The sequence below is a fragment of the Rhinolophus hipposideros genome (assembly GCF_964194185.1).
Source record: "Rhinolophus hipposideros genome assembly, chromosome: 4".
NCBI classification, from domain to species: Eukaryota; Metazoa; Chordata; class Mammalia; order Chiroptera; family Rhinolophidae; genus Rhinolophus; species Rhinolophus hipposideros.
In genome coordinates, this window is record NC_138050.1 from 63,256,522 (window position 1) to 63,271,311 (window position 14,790).

General features: G+C 43.6%; 1 protein-coding gene across 4 annotated transcripts in view; it reads right to left on the reverse strand.

Moving 5' to 3' along the window:
• Positions 1-14,790, reverse strand: part of FARP1 (FERM, ARH/RhoGEF and pleckstrin domain protein 1) — a 263,226-nt gene that overhangs the window by 21,301 nt on the left and 227,135 nt on the right. For all 4 annotated transcript variants that reach the window (XM_081047178.1, XM_081047179.1, XM_081047181.1 and 1 more), the window contains one exon: positions 4,026-4,107. In XM_081047178.1, the coding sequence (XP_080903304.1) occupies positions 4,026-4,107 (82 nt within the window). The remainder of the gene's footprint in view (positions 1-4,025; positions 4,108-14,790) is intronic.

Consider the following 14,790-nt stretch of genomic DNA (forward strand, 5'->3'; position numbering starts at 1 on the left):
GCTCCCACCATCCGTGACAACCTCCAGAGTCTCCGGCAGGGCGCCTAGGGCCCTTAGGATGTAATCCCTCTTACCTCTCCATTACTGCCTCTTGCTCTCACCCCAGGCCACCCACAAACAACCTGCAATTGAATGTGTCTACACGCAGAGCCTCTGCACATGACACGCCCCTCCTAAGACAAGCACGCCCACCCCCACCCCCGCCCCACCTCATCCTTCAAGATTAGCTCTGGGGACTTCCCTGATCTCCAGGCTGAGTTAGGGACTCGTCCATCCTCCTGTAGTTATGCCATGTTTGTCCATCTTAGCCCTTGTCAGTGGTCTTCCCTGCAGAATTTACTTTGTAACTTTAAAAAATATATATAGATTCATAGGAAGTTGGAAAGAAATGTAAAGAGATCCTCTGCTTCATTGGCCTCCCCTAATGGTAACGTCCTGCATAACAACAGTACAATATCACAACCAGGAAACGGACACTGGGACAATCCACTGGTAAATCCAGAGTTTATTTGGATTCCACCAGTTATACATGCCCTCACTTGTGTGTGTGTGCATGTGTGTGCACATACATGAAATGTATGCATGTGTACGCATGTGTATAGCTTAATGCAGTGTTATCACATGTGCAGTCCCCTACTTGACTAGGAGAGAGCATCTGTCATGTCACTACATTCTCGGGGCCTGATACACACAGTAGGTGCTACAGCAAATGTCTACTGCCTGCATGCATTAATGAGCAAGTGCCCCAGTGCATGCGTGCAGCTGAGGCTGGAGTCTCGCAAGGACCTGAGTGTCTGGAGGGTCAGTTCACAGTCACTGGAATGACTGTCACAGTCACAGTCAGTTCGCAGCGTAGAATGTGAAGGACAGGAGAGGGGGTCTGGAAAGACTGTCTAGGGCTACAGTGTGAAGTCGTTTTCATCAAGATTAGAGTTTGGACCGTATTCTCCAAACCACAGAAAGACAAGGAGGGTTCTGAGCATTGTCAGTCTGGCTGTAATATAAATGGTGGTTGGGAGGGTGGCTGGACGGGAGGCAAGGAGATTCATCAGGAAGCCGGGCGAGTCATCCAGAAAAGAGAAAACAGAGCCAGAAGGAGTAATGTGGTAGGAGTGTAAGGAGAGGGAGCAGGAAGTGGAGGCCTGGGGAGACAGACGACTCAGGCACAAGTTAAGGTCCCAGCGTGAGTGGCAGGTGAAGGGTCAAGACAAAGGGCGAGGACCGCCTTCTTCGTGTGGATGTCAAAATGCCTTCGTGCACGTGGACAGAAGCGTGGGCTAGAGGGTCCCGGTTTAGGTATCTCTGACTTTAATGTGGGAATTCACAGCGTGGGCTAGAGGTCCTGATTTGGGTATCTCAGCTCCCTGTGCCGAAGGTCTGGGAACAGCTGACAGGTAATGACAGCATCCATGCTGAGCCCTGCAGGTAAATGCACAGGTGGGAGGACGGGCAGGAAAGACACTGCAAGGTGATCAACCTACGCATTTTGGATAAAAGTGCTACCCTGGGCTTCTATATCTTCTGCTGCTTTCCTCCACACTTCATAAAAATTCTTTGAAATCAACAATAACAACCACAATAAAAAAAAAAGCCACCAATTTTGCCAGTGGCTCTCGGGCCGCTCCATCTATTTTTATTTGCTTGCACAGAGCTCCATGCTGTAAACGTTTGTGGTATCAGCATAATAACTAAAATGCCAGCACAGACAAGGAAGCTGACTAAATATAAAAATGCCAACTCACTAGACCAAAGAGAAAAAATTGCTATGAGCGGAAATCAGGTGTATTTTTAGGTTTTAGGTGCTAGATAAATGAAACGGAGGGCGGATGTCTACCGAATGCAATTCTTCAGGGGAAAGCAGTGGGGGGACGTCAGCAGATAGGCCACAGAGGGCCACAAAGGAGAGCTGGTGACAGGAGCACTCTACGGACTGTCCCTGAGGGGGTGTGGAATGAGCTGGCGGGTGTCTGCTGTTGTCCCCAGACACGCATGGCGGAGTCCAAACCTCCTTGAAGGGAGTAAGGGCAAGCTTATCATCTCAGAGGAAGGGGAGCACTGTGAGAAAAGGCAAACACAAAAGTGGGCTGAGAAAAAGTGCAGAACACGGGAAAAGAGGCTTCCTGCGAGGGAAATAACTGGGAAGTACAACAGTAATGAAAACATGCCATAGAAGAGGGAACAAAGGATATTTTTAAAAAGTGACAAAAGCCAGCCTGAAAAGGCTACAAAATGATTGCAACTACATGACATTCTGGAAAAGGCCAAACACTATGGAGACAGGAAAAGATCAGTAGTTGCCCGGGGTGGAAGGGAGGGTGGGATGGAGCACGGAGGATGTTCAGGGCAGTGAAACTCTCCTGTGTGACACTGTCATGGTGGGTATGTGACATCATGCACTTACCAAACACATGGAATGTACAACACAAAGAGCAAATCCTAATGTAAACTATGGATTTAATTAATCATAATGCATCAATATTGGTTCATCTTTGTAACAAATATACTAGGCCAATGCAAGAGGTTAATATAGGAAACTGTGTGTGGAGGGTGGGTGTGAAAATCTGGGAACTCTCTGTATGAACTTTCTGCTCAATTTTTCTGTAAACCTAAAATTGTTCTAAAAAACAAAATATATTAATTACAAAAAAAACCACCGTGAAAAGTGAAGAGATATGTTTCTGTTACATCTGAGTGTTGTACACCAACGTTACTTGTGGTATCAATTGTAGAATATCTTAGCTAATTCTGGCTCTATTTTTTTTTCTTCTGCATAGGATTCTGCAATCCTGAGCGCTCCCTGTCCCCTCTCTAATGTTGCTCAGAGAGGGGTGTGTGCTGTTTAAACACCATGATAAAGCAAGCAACAGCTCCGTCTGTTAAATAATATATTGAACTTTGTTAAGAGAAACAGTAAATGTCTTGAGTAGTTTTAGATCCTATCTTTTCAGTACCATGCACCTCTTCCCCGGAAATCCTCCCCTTGTCCTATCTCATGAGATACGTAATTGTAAGGGGGAAAAATTAAACACTATATAACTTAGCCAGATTCTTGGAATTAATTCAAACCCCAACAGTAACTTTTATTCTACGAGTGCCTTATACATAGTAGGTACTCAGCTAGTGATGGATGGATGGATGGATGGATGGATGGATGGATGGATGGATGGATGGACAGACTGGAAATGGTGGCAGTTTGAGCAACCTTCCTTCTTTAGGGGGTTATTAGCTTGCTCCGGGCAGTTATTAGTTAAGGTTATTTGACAGGCTCTGGAAAGTTGAGATATAGGAAGATTGCTTTAAAATGAGAATATAAATAGATTTGTTTTCAAAATATAAATTGTGTGAATGAAAACATTATATTAAAGGAATTATTAATGGATTAAAATGCAAATGAAAATTTGAGATACAAGGGATGGGACAGATTTCAAAAAAGAGGCAGAATATTGGTTCAACACGTGTTGACTTCTTTGGGTATATTTTCACTCTTTTGTAAATATCGTCGTAGACATTGCCGGATGGTTAAAAATATATTTGCCATGTACACGGATTTTTTAAGTCATAGAATTGACTAGAATTCCTACATAGCTTTGAATCTAATATTTTTGTCATGCTTATAAGAAGCCAAAACAACTGACTAAAAACGAAATGTTCAGTCAACCCATGTTTTATTCCTAAGTAATTTTTTAAAAAAATTTATTGGGTTGACAATTGTTAATGAAATTACATAATTTCACCTAAGTAATTTTTTTAAAAACAAGTTTTGAATGACCTGTTCACAGAACATACTGGTGTTTTTGGTTACAACACAGAGCTTTGGAAGAGAAAAAGTACGAAAAGTACTTCCCCCAAAGTGACAGGATTTTCCGTTTTGCTTCAAAATGAAACGATCTACAAAGGCTGAAGAGTTTCCCCCTGTGTGAGGTGTGCACTGTCCCTTCGTGGAAAGGGATCACTACCGCCTGGCTCCGCAGCCTCTGCATTATTTTCCCAGGACCTTGCTCTGCCCAAATCCCAAAGCAGCTCACCTTCATGGCCTGAATGTTCTTCAGCATGACGTCTCCGATTCTTTGGTAATCCATTCTGATGTGGGCATTTGAGCGGCCTTCCCTGAGAGCAGAGGGGAAGGGTTGAAACCAAAGCATTAGCACTGAGTACGTGACCTGAAAATTTCCCGGCCCTAGATTACAAATATCAACCTTTAGGTCTTCCTTTCCAATTGACTATTTGGACCTCTCCCATCTCTGGGTGTCACAGAATGTTAGCACTGGGAAGAAACTTTGAAATTACCTGTCATTCTACAGACCAAGAATTCCACGTGTGCTTTGAAAGAGACAGGAAAAGACCATTTACTGATCATTTTAATTTGGTCTCATTTTACATTTTCCTTTCTATCCACACTTGGGTGATGTTAGTGTTGTTAGAAAAGCATGGAGATCACTTGTAGTAACTACCGTGTTTCCCCAAAAATAAGACCTACCTGGAAAATAAGTCCCAGTTAAGATCGTTAGCCAGACAGACGCATTTAGTACTTATGACGATGTTCCAGAAGATGACATGACTGTATCTGAATACATGTAAATTGTTGTACATGAAAAAATAAGACATCCCCTGAACATACACCCTAATGCGTCTTTTGGAGCAAAAATTAATATAAGACCCTGGTCTTATTTTCGGGGAAATATGGTAGCTCATTAAACTGAATCCATCTCATAGATTGGGAGTAACAGACACTTGTCAGAAGCAAGACAGCCTCAAAATCAAGATTTCTGCTCCCAAGAGCCCTGTAGCCTGAAGCAGATAAAGAATTGAGTGAAAAGCCCTTTGGAGGAGAAAAATATAAATGAGAACGTGCAGGAGACCCATGCATGGAAATGAGAGTGGGGAAGATGATCCAGAGAGGGCAGGGTGAGGGGGGGCCCCGGCTCTCCCCAGGTAAACTGGGGGCAGGTGACAGAGATGTGGGCATCTTCACTGGAGCATTTGGGTATGTATTCATATTTCTTATAGCTTAGTGCTTTAGCCAACGCTGATAGTCCAGGGGCTTAAATAGCAAGGAGAAAGATAATAAAGATGGTAACTTGTGCTTAGTGAGAACTGTCCCCTGTGCCGAGCACGTTATAGGCACCAACTCATGTAATGCTCACGGCAGCCATGAGGCATTATCACCCTCACAACAGCTAAAGACGCTGAGGCACAAAGAAACCACGTCACTTGTCCAATGTGAGGTATCACGAGATAGTGAGCTTTGTACTTGAGCCCAGGCATCCAGTGTGCGTCTACATTCCTAACCATGATATATATACCAGCGCTCATCTGTGAATTTCCCCGATGACAAGCAAAGAATTTCTCAGATTAAATTAAAACGTGATTTTTCAACAACAAACCAGCCTAATATCTTTGAACCAACTGTTCAGGATAGCTAGAAGCCAATTTAAATGAAAGGGATAAATTAAAAAGAGAAAAGGTAACCGTCTGGGTATGAGGCTTCCAGTTGGAAGTGAGAGGTGTTCAGAGTGGAATCACACACCTGCAACCCCAGTCATGATGACCGCGTTTACACCCTACAGATGCCATCGTTAATATGCCTTCAGCAATGAGAGGAACGAATTCCATCTCAGTGGAAGTAGGCTGAGCATTTGGAGCCTTCTAGAACTGTTGTCTCAATCAAGGATCTTGGGTGGGGAGAGGAGGGTGGGGGAAGACACATAATGAAGCAATTGGGGATAGAAAGGTCAGGGCAGATAGACACATGGGCTGTCTCCTCACGTAGCTCCTGGCTGCCCACACCACGTGATTTATTGCACTGGTTCTAACTAAACATATATTATAAATTGCAGGGGAGACAGAGCACCCAGACCCATTAGGCAATTTAAGCTTCTCTAAAATATAAGAAGAGAGAGAGCCTCCATTATGCCCTCAGCCCCTTTCTGGGTCTTCAATGACTCCTCTAGGAACCTTCCATGCTCTCCTACACCGACATAGCACTCCTCAATCCTTCTGCTTCTTCTTGGCTGCCCAAAGAAACACTGTTCGCAGATTGCTTTACTTACTACTTACTTCTCCGCATTGAAACATGGATTCTATCCTCCCCACTCCTGCTCCTCGTCAATCTCTCTTGCCTAAGTTGGCCACAAACTTCCTGATACTCTGCTCTTTAGCTTCTGGAAACCTCTTTCTCCAGGCTCCCTGACTTCTCTTAGGTCAGTTCTTCAGTGCTCTTTGCCAACTCCTCCTCTTCAGGCTCCTCCTAAGATATCTGTGTTCTCTGGGAATCCATCAGTGGTTATCTTCTCTCTTCACTTTCTATTTCTTCCTGCGCCATTCCTTCTATTCCATATGGTTTCAATTCGTGATGCCAAATCTATACCTAAATGTTCTTTGTAGCGATTGGCCCAGGTACTGTGTTTCTCACACTTTCCAGAGGGTTCCACATGAATTACCCCACAGGTATCTCAAACTCAAGATGCTCCACACAGAGTTATTACCTTGTTGCCCAAACCCAATCCTCTTCCTACATTTTCTTCCTTAGTGATGTACCTGTTCTATCCCACTCTCAAGCTGGGGACTTATTATCCTCACTTGTCTGTCTCTTGTATCCCCACTCATAGGATCAAATTCTCCCCCAAAACGGAGAATGCTCGAGCATCTGACTTAGACTCAGGCTCTGTTTTGGAGACAGCCCTCAGCCCACTGCTAATCGCTGCACAGTATTCCACCCGTCAGCTGCAGGGCTGAGGCACCTCTGGATTTTGGGCAAATGGTTAATCAAATCACTGTTGAGAAGTGTATCAATTAGGCATTTTCTTGATCCTGATGTGTGACTGGGATTGGCTGAGACTTTACTGGTTGCTCTTCTCTTTACCCCTGGGAGCAGAAAGGAGCTCGAGTCCCAAATAATGGAGACTTTCTGGTGTTTAGAACCTCTGACCACCCTCCTGCACCTTCACCCTTACATGATGCTCTTTTCGGACGGAGCTGAAAAGTTCTCCTCTTCCCCTCTGCCCCGTACGCCTGAACAAAAGAGGAGCCAGCTATTGAACCAGAATGACTTGATTTTGACTAAATGCCATACATTAATAAAAGAAGGCAAAATACAATTTAGACTTGATTTGTGGGAATGTAGTTATTATGTGGAACTTAAATAATTGACCCCCAAACTTTCAAATGGGCATGCTATTTGACAATGCACATAAGAAAAGTCTTTAGTTAGTTCAAAGGATGTAGTTTAGACATTTTAGTGAGAGTCCTCTGGATTAGGTGGCCAGGGGGAGAAATGGGGATCTCTGGCTTATATTAATTACGAGCAATTTCCTCCCTCTCATAGATAACGCCCTGACCCAAGGGAAAATGAAGTGCTGGAAAGCGGACACTGGGGGAGGGGTACAGAGCAGTGGTGGAAGCCAAACTTCACTGACTTCACTTCCTTTCTTCTTTTGCCAAGTATTTATTAAAAGAAAATGTACTGATATTAAAAACCCCAAACTCAAGGGGACATTTTTCCTGCATCGGCTTGCTAGCAGAACCCTATATGTTTCTCTCAAATCTTTAACATCTTCACTTTTATGGTCAAAACTGCTCTGGGATTGTCCCCTGGGATACAGGGAAGCCACTGATCTGAATAAATTCAAAGGGGGGCAGCTCTAAGGAGTGTTGGGAAACCAGGCTGGGACCTCTGAAGTTACCGTGACCATTGCTGTGGGAAAAACCCCAAACTCCTTCTGTCTCCTATAGAAATGCCATCATGTTTTTACTTCTTCTACATGCGAATGCCACTAAGTCTGCAAGTCCAAAGCATTTGCTTTATTACGAAGAGCTCAAAGGTCATTTCATTATCCAGAACATGAAAAAGTAATTATAACTCTTCTGGAACATCCTCCGGATGTTAACCTCACAAGAAAAGGGGCCTTGTTTGGAGGACAGGGCCACATATTTGTCCGTGTAATTACCACACAGCAACAAAGCTGAAAATTGTTTTGACAATTTCGTTTCAGAAACCCATGTAGGTATTAAGAAGCCTCCTAGATGCTAAATTCTGACCCGTGCACCATGACTAATGCACTCCCAGGATCAACTACATGGGATCTCAGCACAGGGATGAAAACACACACACACAACCCTCCCCCTCATGAATTTCTGAGTCTTGGACCCTCTGTAAACAGTTCATTTACCACTATGTTTGTATCTGGCTTTGGATCTGGGTGCTCCCTGGCCCTGGGAAAACAGATTTAACTTTGTGAAGCCTCGTTTGCAAAACAAACACCACATCCGTATTCTTACTATGTCCTGTGATTTCTATGATTCTAAATGAAAAAGTCTGTAATTACACACATTTGCGTATCTATGTAAGTAAAAAGATAACTAATGAGTAATTGAGTAAAGACAAATATGTAAGGTGGGGAGCGTGGCTGGGTTTAAAAAGGAAACCAATTAGCCAGAGGGATAGATTACAGTCCTGTGCCGTTTAACAGGGATACGGTGTGAGAAATGCGTTATTAGGTGATTTCATCATTGTGTGAACGTCATATTGTGTGCTTACACAAACTAGATGGTACAGCCACGACACACCTAGGCTGTGTGCTCCTGGGCTACAAGGCTGTACAGTGTCACTGTACAAAACAGCACGAGATTAAATCAGCACAAGAGAGAATGATACAATTAAGAGACGCAGTCAACACGGGATGTGTGAGGCTGCTGCTGGCGGAACACAGCATGCTGTGTGCCAGCAAACATTTTTAAATACGCAGAAAGAGTACGCTCTAAAATAATGATAGAAAGTATAGCATAGGAAGTACAGAAACCAGTAACATAGCCATGTATTATCCAGGATTACGTATCGCACACAATTGTCTGTGCTATACTTTTGTAGATGGGTAGCACAGTAGGTTTGTTTACACCAGCATCCCCAGACATGTGAGTAATGCCTTGTGAGGTGACGACAGTACGTCACTAGGTGACAGGAATTTTTCAGCTCCATTACAATCTAATGGGACCACCGTCACGTACGCAGCCCACTGTTGACTGAAATGTCATTATGCAGCACGTGATCTATATCTATTAGCCACATGTAATATTAATTTATATATATTTATTTTAATTTATATATATATAAAATTTTAATATATATATACATATAAAATGTATTAGCCACATGTAATATATGTGGATTTCAATATTCTTTGATGGATTTCAATGTCCTTTGAAATCACTGGAGAGAACAACCTCATTAATTGGAATATTAATTCAGATCCCCACTTGGGAGAAATATGTTTGTGCAAGAGGTGTCCTCACTAGGCCAGGGCCGTCCGGTTTCCCTTTGCAGCTACAGGTAAGAGATTTATCCCGTCCATTGGTGCCATCGGCACACAACGCCTCCCATTCTCAGCCATCTCGTGTCCATCCATTAAACTACTGGCTTGCTTAAAGCTATGGCTTTTCTTCTTCTGAGGTTTAATATCAGGTCCAGTTTAATAAGAGGAGCAACAGTTACAACCCACTCATGGGCAGGCTTGATAGGACCCAATGAGATCCGACGTAGTTACCCAGGTTCACTTCTGTTAACGAGCCACATATTAAAATGCAGCAAGAGCCATTTCACACTCTTCAGTGACCTGGAGAGTGATCGCTCTTAAGTAGTTTTCCCGCAGAAACCCACCTGCGATTCAGACAATTGGAAATATCATTTTTGTTTTTCTGAGAACAGAAGCTTGCTCTCAAAGCCCAGGGGGCTATGCAGTCAGTCAGGAATAAAGCAGATAATCCAAGAAAAACCAGCTCCCACATATGACTGAGGATGTGTAATTTTACTCGTGTTAAAAGGAAACAGTCACCAACAACCATCACGCCTGGAGCCCTAAGCAGACAGTGGAGAGCAGGGTGGGGCAGAACATGGGGGCGGGGGGAAATCACACTGTCCTTGAGGCATCTTTCTTGCCTTCGAAACAAACGTAAAATTTTAAACCTTAAATAAATTGATATAAGTAAATATATAAGTGACTCCCCCTCGTGCTATACCCATATCCATATCTTGTCCTAACTGCCTTCTTTCTTTCATTGTGTATTCTTCCAAGCTGTCTTCCAGGTAGACCTCGCTGCGTTGTCTCCAACGAGCTTCACTTGTTTATTTTGAGAGCAATGATTTAAAACCGTTTGTGCACGGTGTCGGGGCACGGTCTTCCTTGGGAGAGGAAGTCTGGGTCCATTCCTCTTTCTTCTACTCCAAAGCTCGTCACATTCAAGCCTTTAAAACTGTGCTGTCCAACACATATCCATATATGGTTATTTAAATTTTAAGTTTACTCGAAATGAAATTTGAAAATCCAATTCCTCAGTCACCTTACCCATATTTCAAGTGCTCAATGCAGACACAGTGTATTTCCATCATCACAGTGAACTCTGGTGGAAGGCACTGCTCTAGATACGTGTAGAACCAGAGAGTAAGTAAAGTTAACAGCTGCTTCTCCAGGCCCCAGGTTCATGGCCTCCAGGGAAAGCAAGACATGGCTAGTGAACAACTTCCGGGAAGGCACTCTCCCTTTCAGAGCCTCATTCTCCATAGTGGGAAAGATGGGGATAATTCCACACGACTTTTTTGATTGTCAGATGAGACCATTTAAGGGAAAATGCTTTAAAAAATACTGCAGAGATGCAAGGTGCTTTACTGCATGCAATTTCCAGTCTTAAAAGGCTATGATTTTCTTTTAACACCTTTTGAATACTGACAATGATTTCTGTTCTCAGAAAGGGGTCAGGCACTCATTGATCCTTTGGCTTGGCAGGAGTAGAAAATAGAACAGGATGTCTTGAGCTGTCCCCAGGCCCTGCCTTTTAATCTTATCGGGCGGGTTCTGCCTGCCCTCTTTGATACAGAGCAGAGGAGAGGATGTAAGCGGAATGCAAGATCTAGAAGAACAGGAATGCGGCCTGTTTTGTTCACTAAACACTGAGAAGAGTGACTGATACATAGTAGGGACACGATAAATGTTTGTTGAATAAATGAAAGACCCTGGCCAAATTTGCTGACATGAGGATTTACATGGACCCTGCTGCAAATGAACAAAAAGAAAAGCTAACGAACCTGGGCTCTTTCGTTGGTTGACGGTATTATTATAAGGAAGGACAGTACCAGAGTGGGGAGAAAAGGGGTGGCTGCAAATTTTGTAATGGGGAGGGTTTTAGGTACCGTGTACCGTGCCATGTTCTAGAAACTGGGCTAAACGCTTTACACACTCCTCTCCTTCATCCTTCGTGGGCAAGTGATCCCTCTATCCACTTTTACAACTAAAGAAACTGATGTCACAAAGGTCCAGTGACTTATCCAAGGACACCCAAGGCAGCTCCTGCCACCAAAACCTCAAGGGTCCAGCTGAGAAGGAAAAGAGCGTCACGTCACAATCTCAGCCCTGTCCACAGTCTGCGTGCCCAAGAAGGAATGGCATGAGTGGTGAGGGTAGCAGCCAGTGACCGCTGCAGACCACAGACAGGCCTGAGGTTTCCAGGGAGCCAGGAAGTTGTTCTCATGTTACAAGTAAACAGCCATGCTTCGTGGAGCTCTTTCCCTCTAAATGTCAGGCCACAAACTTTGCATGTGAATGTGATTTTTTAACGTGTGCAAAAGCCCTGTCCATCCCTATTTGCCAGGCCCCCTCCTCTGCATTGAGCCTTTGAAACACAACAACAGCAAACGTATAATTCTTCCAGATTCACCCCGGAAGAAATCAAGACATGTTCATGCATTTGTTTTATAAGTATTTTGAGCAATGCTGTGTGGCAAGCCCTCTGTTCATTATGATAATGAGTACGACTTCTTTTTCATTCTTGAGATCAATGCTGTCCAAAAGAACTTCCTATGATGACGGAAATGGTTTTTATACCTGCTAGCCAATACAGTAGCCACTCACCACATGTGGCTAGTGTTATTGAGAAAATATATTTTAAAGTAAATGAAAAGTAATTTAAATTGCTACAAGTGGCTGGTGACCACCGTATAGGACAGTGCAGCTTTACGTGTCCCTTCTTATCCTTTTCTTGTATTGTTTTCCATTTGTAAACTATCTCAAAAATCTCTGAGGAAGATGAGTCATGAAAAGGTTTAAAACCACAATAAAAATAAAGCGTAAGAATTGTGATGCAGTTTACAAACAAGAAATCATTAATTCGTCAAACAAGCAAACATCATTCTGAGTTCCAATCTAGACAGACCACGTGGTTCCCACTGGAGCAGCCTACAATCTTGGCAGAGTGGGAAGACATGTGCAGAAGGAACTGGAAATGAGTGGGTGACATAAGACAGGTCATAACCATCATGGGACTTCAAAGGAGAGATGGGGGTTGGAGGTAGCGGAGGAGAGGGAGGAATCATGGCTTTGGAACCGGACTAACTCAGTTTTACAGGGAGGAAAATCAATGCCATTAATTGCCTTTGCTGGATTAGAGTGATTTGGGATTCCTGACACACAGGGTTGTAACCCTGACTTTCTGCTCGTGACTGAATCCATGGCTGCTGGCACGTCAGAACCATATAAAGCTTATGAGACAATGGGATACATCACACAATAATGTGCCAGGAGAACAACTGATTTTACTGTAAAAGAAGTAAAAAAATAAAAAGTTTTCACTGACCCTAGTAAATGTACTATGGGGAGACCTCCTCACTGTAAGAATCAGCTGATCATGAACAAAGTATGTGGGGCAGTAAGTATTACTCCAGGAAATAATGACAGGGATTCTCTGCAGTCAACTTTTACAAATAATTTGATCTTGGGCAACAACCAAGAAATTTAGAAATCAGATCCTTTCCTTATGTGGATGTGGGAAATAGTCTACAGATACCAACTTCAGAGGGAACCAAAGCTTTTGTATCATGTGAACTATCTGCTTGGTAAAAGCCAGCCGGTGCTTCACTGTGTGGCGGCACCCGCGCATCAGCTACTGGCAACTGTTCAAAAGCACAGTGCCCGGTCTGAGCCGTCCTTCGGGTGATGCGAAGATGAAGTGCGGTGGGGCTGACTCAGAGTTGAGGGGAGGAGATGGTGTGTGTGTGTGTGTGCGCGTGCACCTGTGGAACACGGTCTGTGCTTGGGCCTGGTGCCAACACCTGCCTCATCCACGAGGGGACAGGCCCCTTTGAGAGAGAAAGTGCTTCGGATTTAAGGTGGAGCTACCTTTCTAGGTAGTGGAGGGAGGCTGGGTGGTGGCCACTGCAGGAACCTCTCCCCCAGGGTCCTGTGGGAAGAGCAGTATCCCTGCCCGCCCTGCTAACGGGAAACTCAGCTGTGCGGCAGGCTCACGAAAACAGGTTGTCCCACCAGCAGCTCCTTTCTAGCATTTCCATAATGATCCCAAATGCAAACATAGACAAGAGAAGGCAGTAAGTTTTAACATCAAAGGTCTTCACATCACAAAAAAAGTGCAGCATTTCACCACCCAAAAGACTCCCTTACTGGCTTACTTATGAAAGGTAAAAAGTCTATTTCTACTTCCCATCTGTTGCATATAACACCCCACCAACTTCTCAGACTGTTGGGCAATAAAAGAAAACAATAATGGAAGATGAAAAGAGGCCCCAAGAATGAGGAACTTGATAAAAAGCAAAACGTGAGTGTGGAGAGGTCTGCTGTCAAATGAAAAAGGCACCAGATCAACTCCACCTCACCCCCACCAGCATTTGAAGCAAGACGATGATAAGGGCTGAGCTATCCCCATCCGTGTAAGTATAATTTCAGCTTTACAGAGGTCCTCAGCTCAGTTTGACCCATCGAGGCCTGACTGTGAATGATGACTGGGTCATAATGGAGGCAATTCAATCGGCAAACACACCTGCCTCCTAAGGTTCGGCTGCCACCACCCACCACCGTGAGCTTCAAATGAGTTCCTTCAGGAAAGCACTTGGTCAGCTCCCCACACACAGTGACTGCCCAGGCCAGCGGCCCTCAGGTGCAAAGCACTGTTTTGAAGCCTCTGGTTTTATCCTGCACTGGACTCCCTATGATTTTTTTCCCCTATTAAAAAAAAAAGAAAAAAAAATGTTCCCTATTTTATAAAAATATATATGTACTTATATATGTCATGAAATTGATCATCTTACCCATTTTTAAGTTTACAGTTCAGTAACCTTAAGTACGTTCACATGGCTATGCAACCAGTACCATCATCCTTTTCAGAACTTTTTCATCTTCCTAAACTAAAACTCCATATCCCTTGAACAATAACTCCCCACTTCCCTTCCCAGGCCCTGGCAACCACCCTTCTACTTCCTGTCAATGAACTTGACTACTCTACGGAACTTGTATAGGTGGAATCATCCAATATTTGTCCTGTTGTGACTGGCTTATTTCACTGAATATAATGTCCTCAAGGTTCATCCATGTTGTAGCACTTGTCAGAATTTCCTTCCTTTTTAAGGCTGAATAATACTCCACTGTATGTATATACCACATTTTGTGTATCCATCCATTCACGTGTCAATGGACATTTCGGTTGTCTCCACCTGTTGGTTACTGTGAATAATGCTCTAGTGACATTGATGTACAAGTATCTTTTTGAATTTCATTCTTTTGAGACTGTTTTGAGAATGAAATTCTCAAAAGTATGAAACAAGGGACTCAAACAGATACTTGTACATCAGTGTCACTGGACATTTAGGAGTAGAATTACTGGCTCATATAGGAAATTCGGTGTTTAATATTTTGAGAAAAATATTTTATTCATTTTTGTTCTATGATCGTTCACTGGTGCTACTATAAAGATGATCCACTTTTTGGGGGGTGGGTGGGGGTGAAACAATTTTCTGAC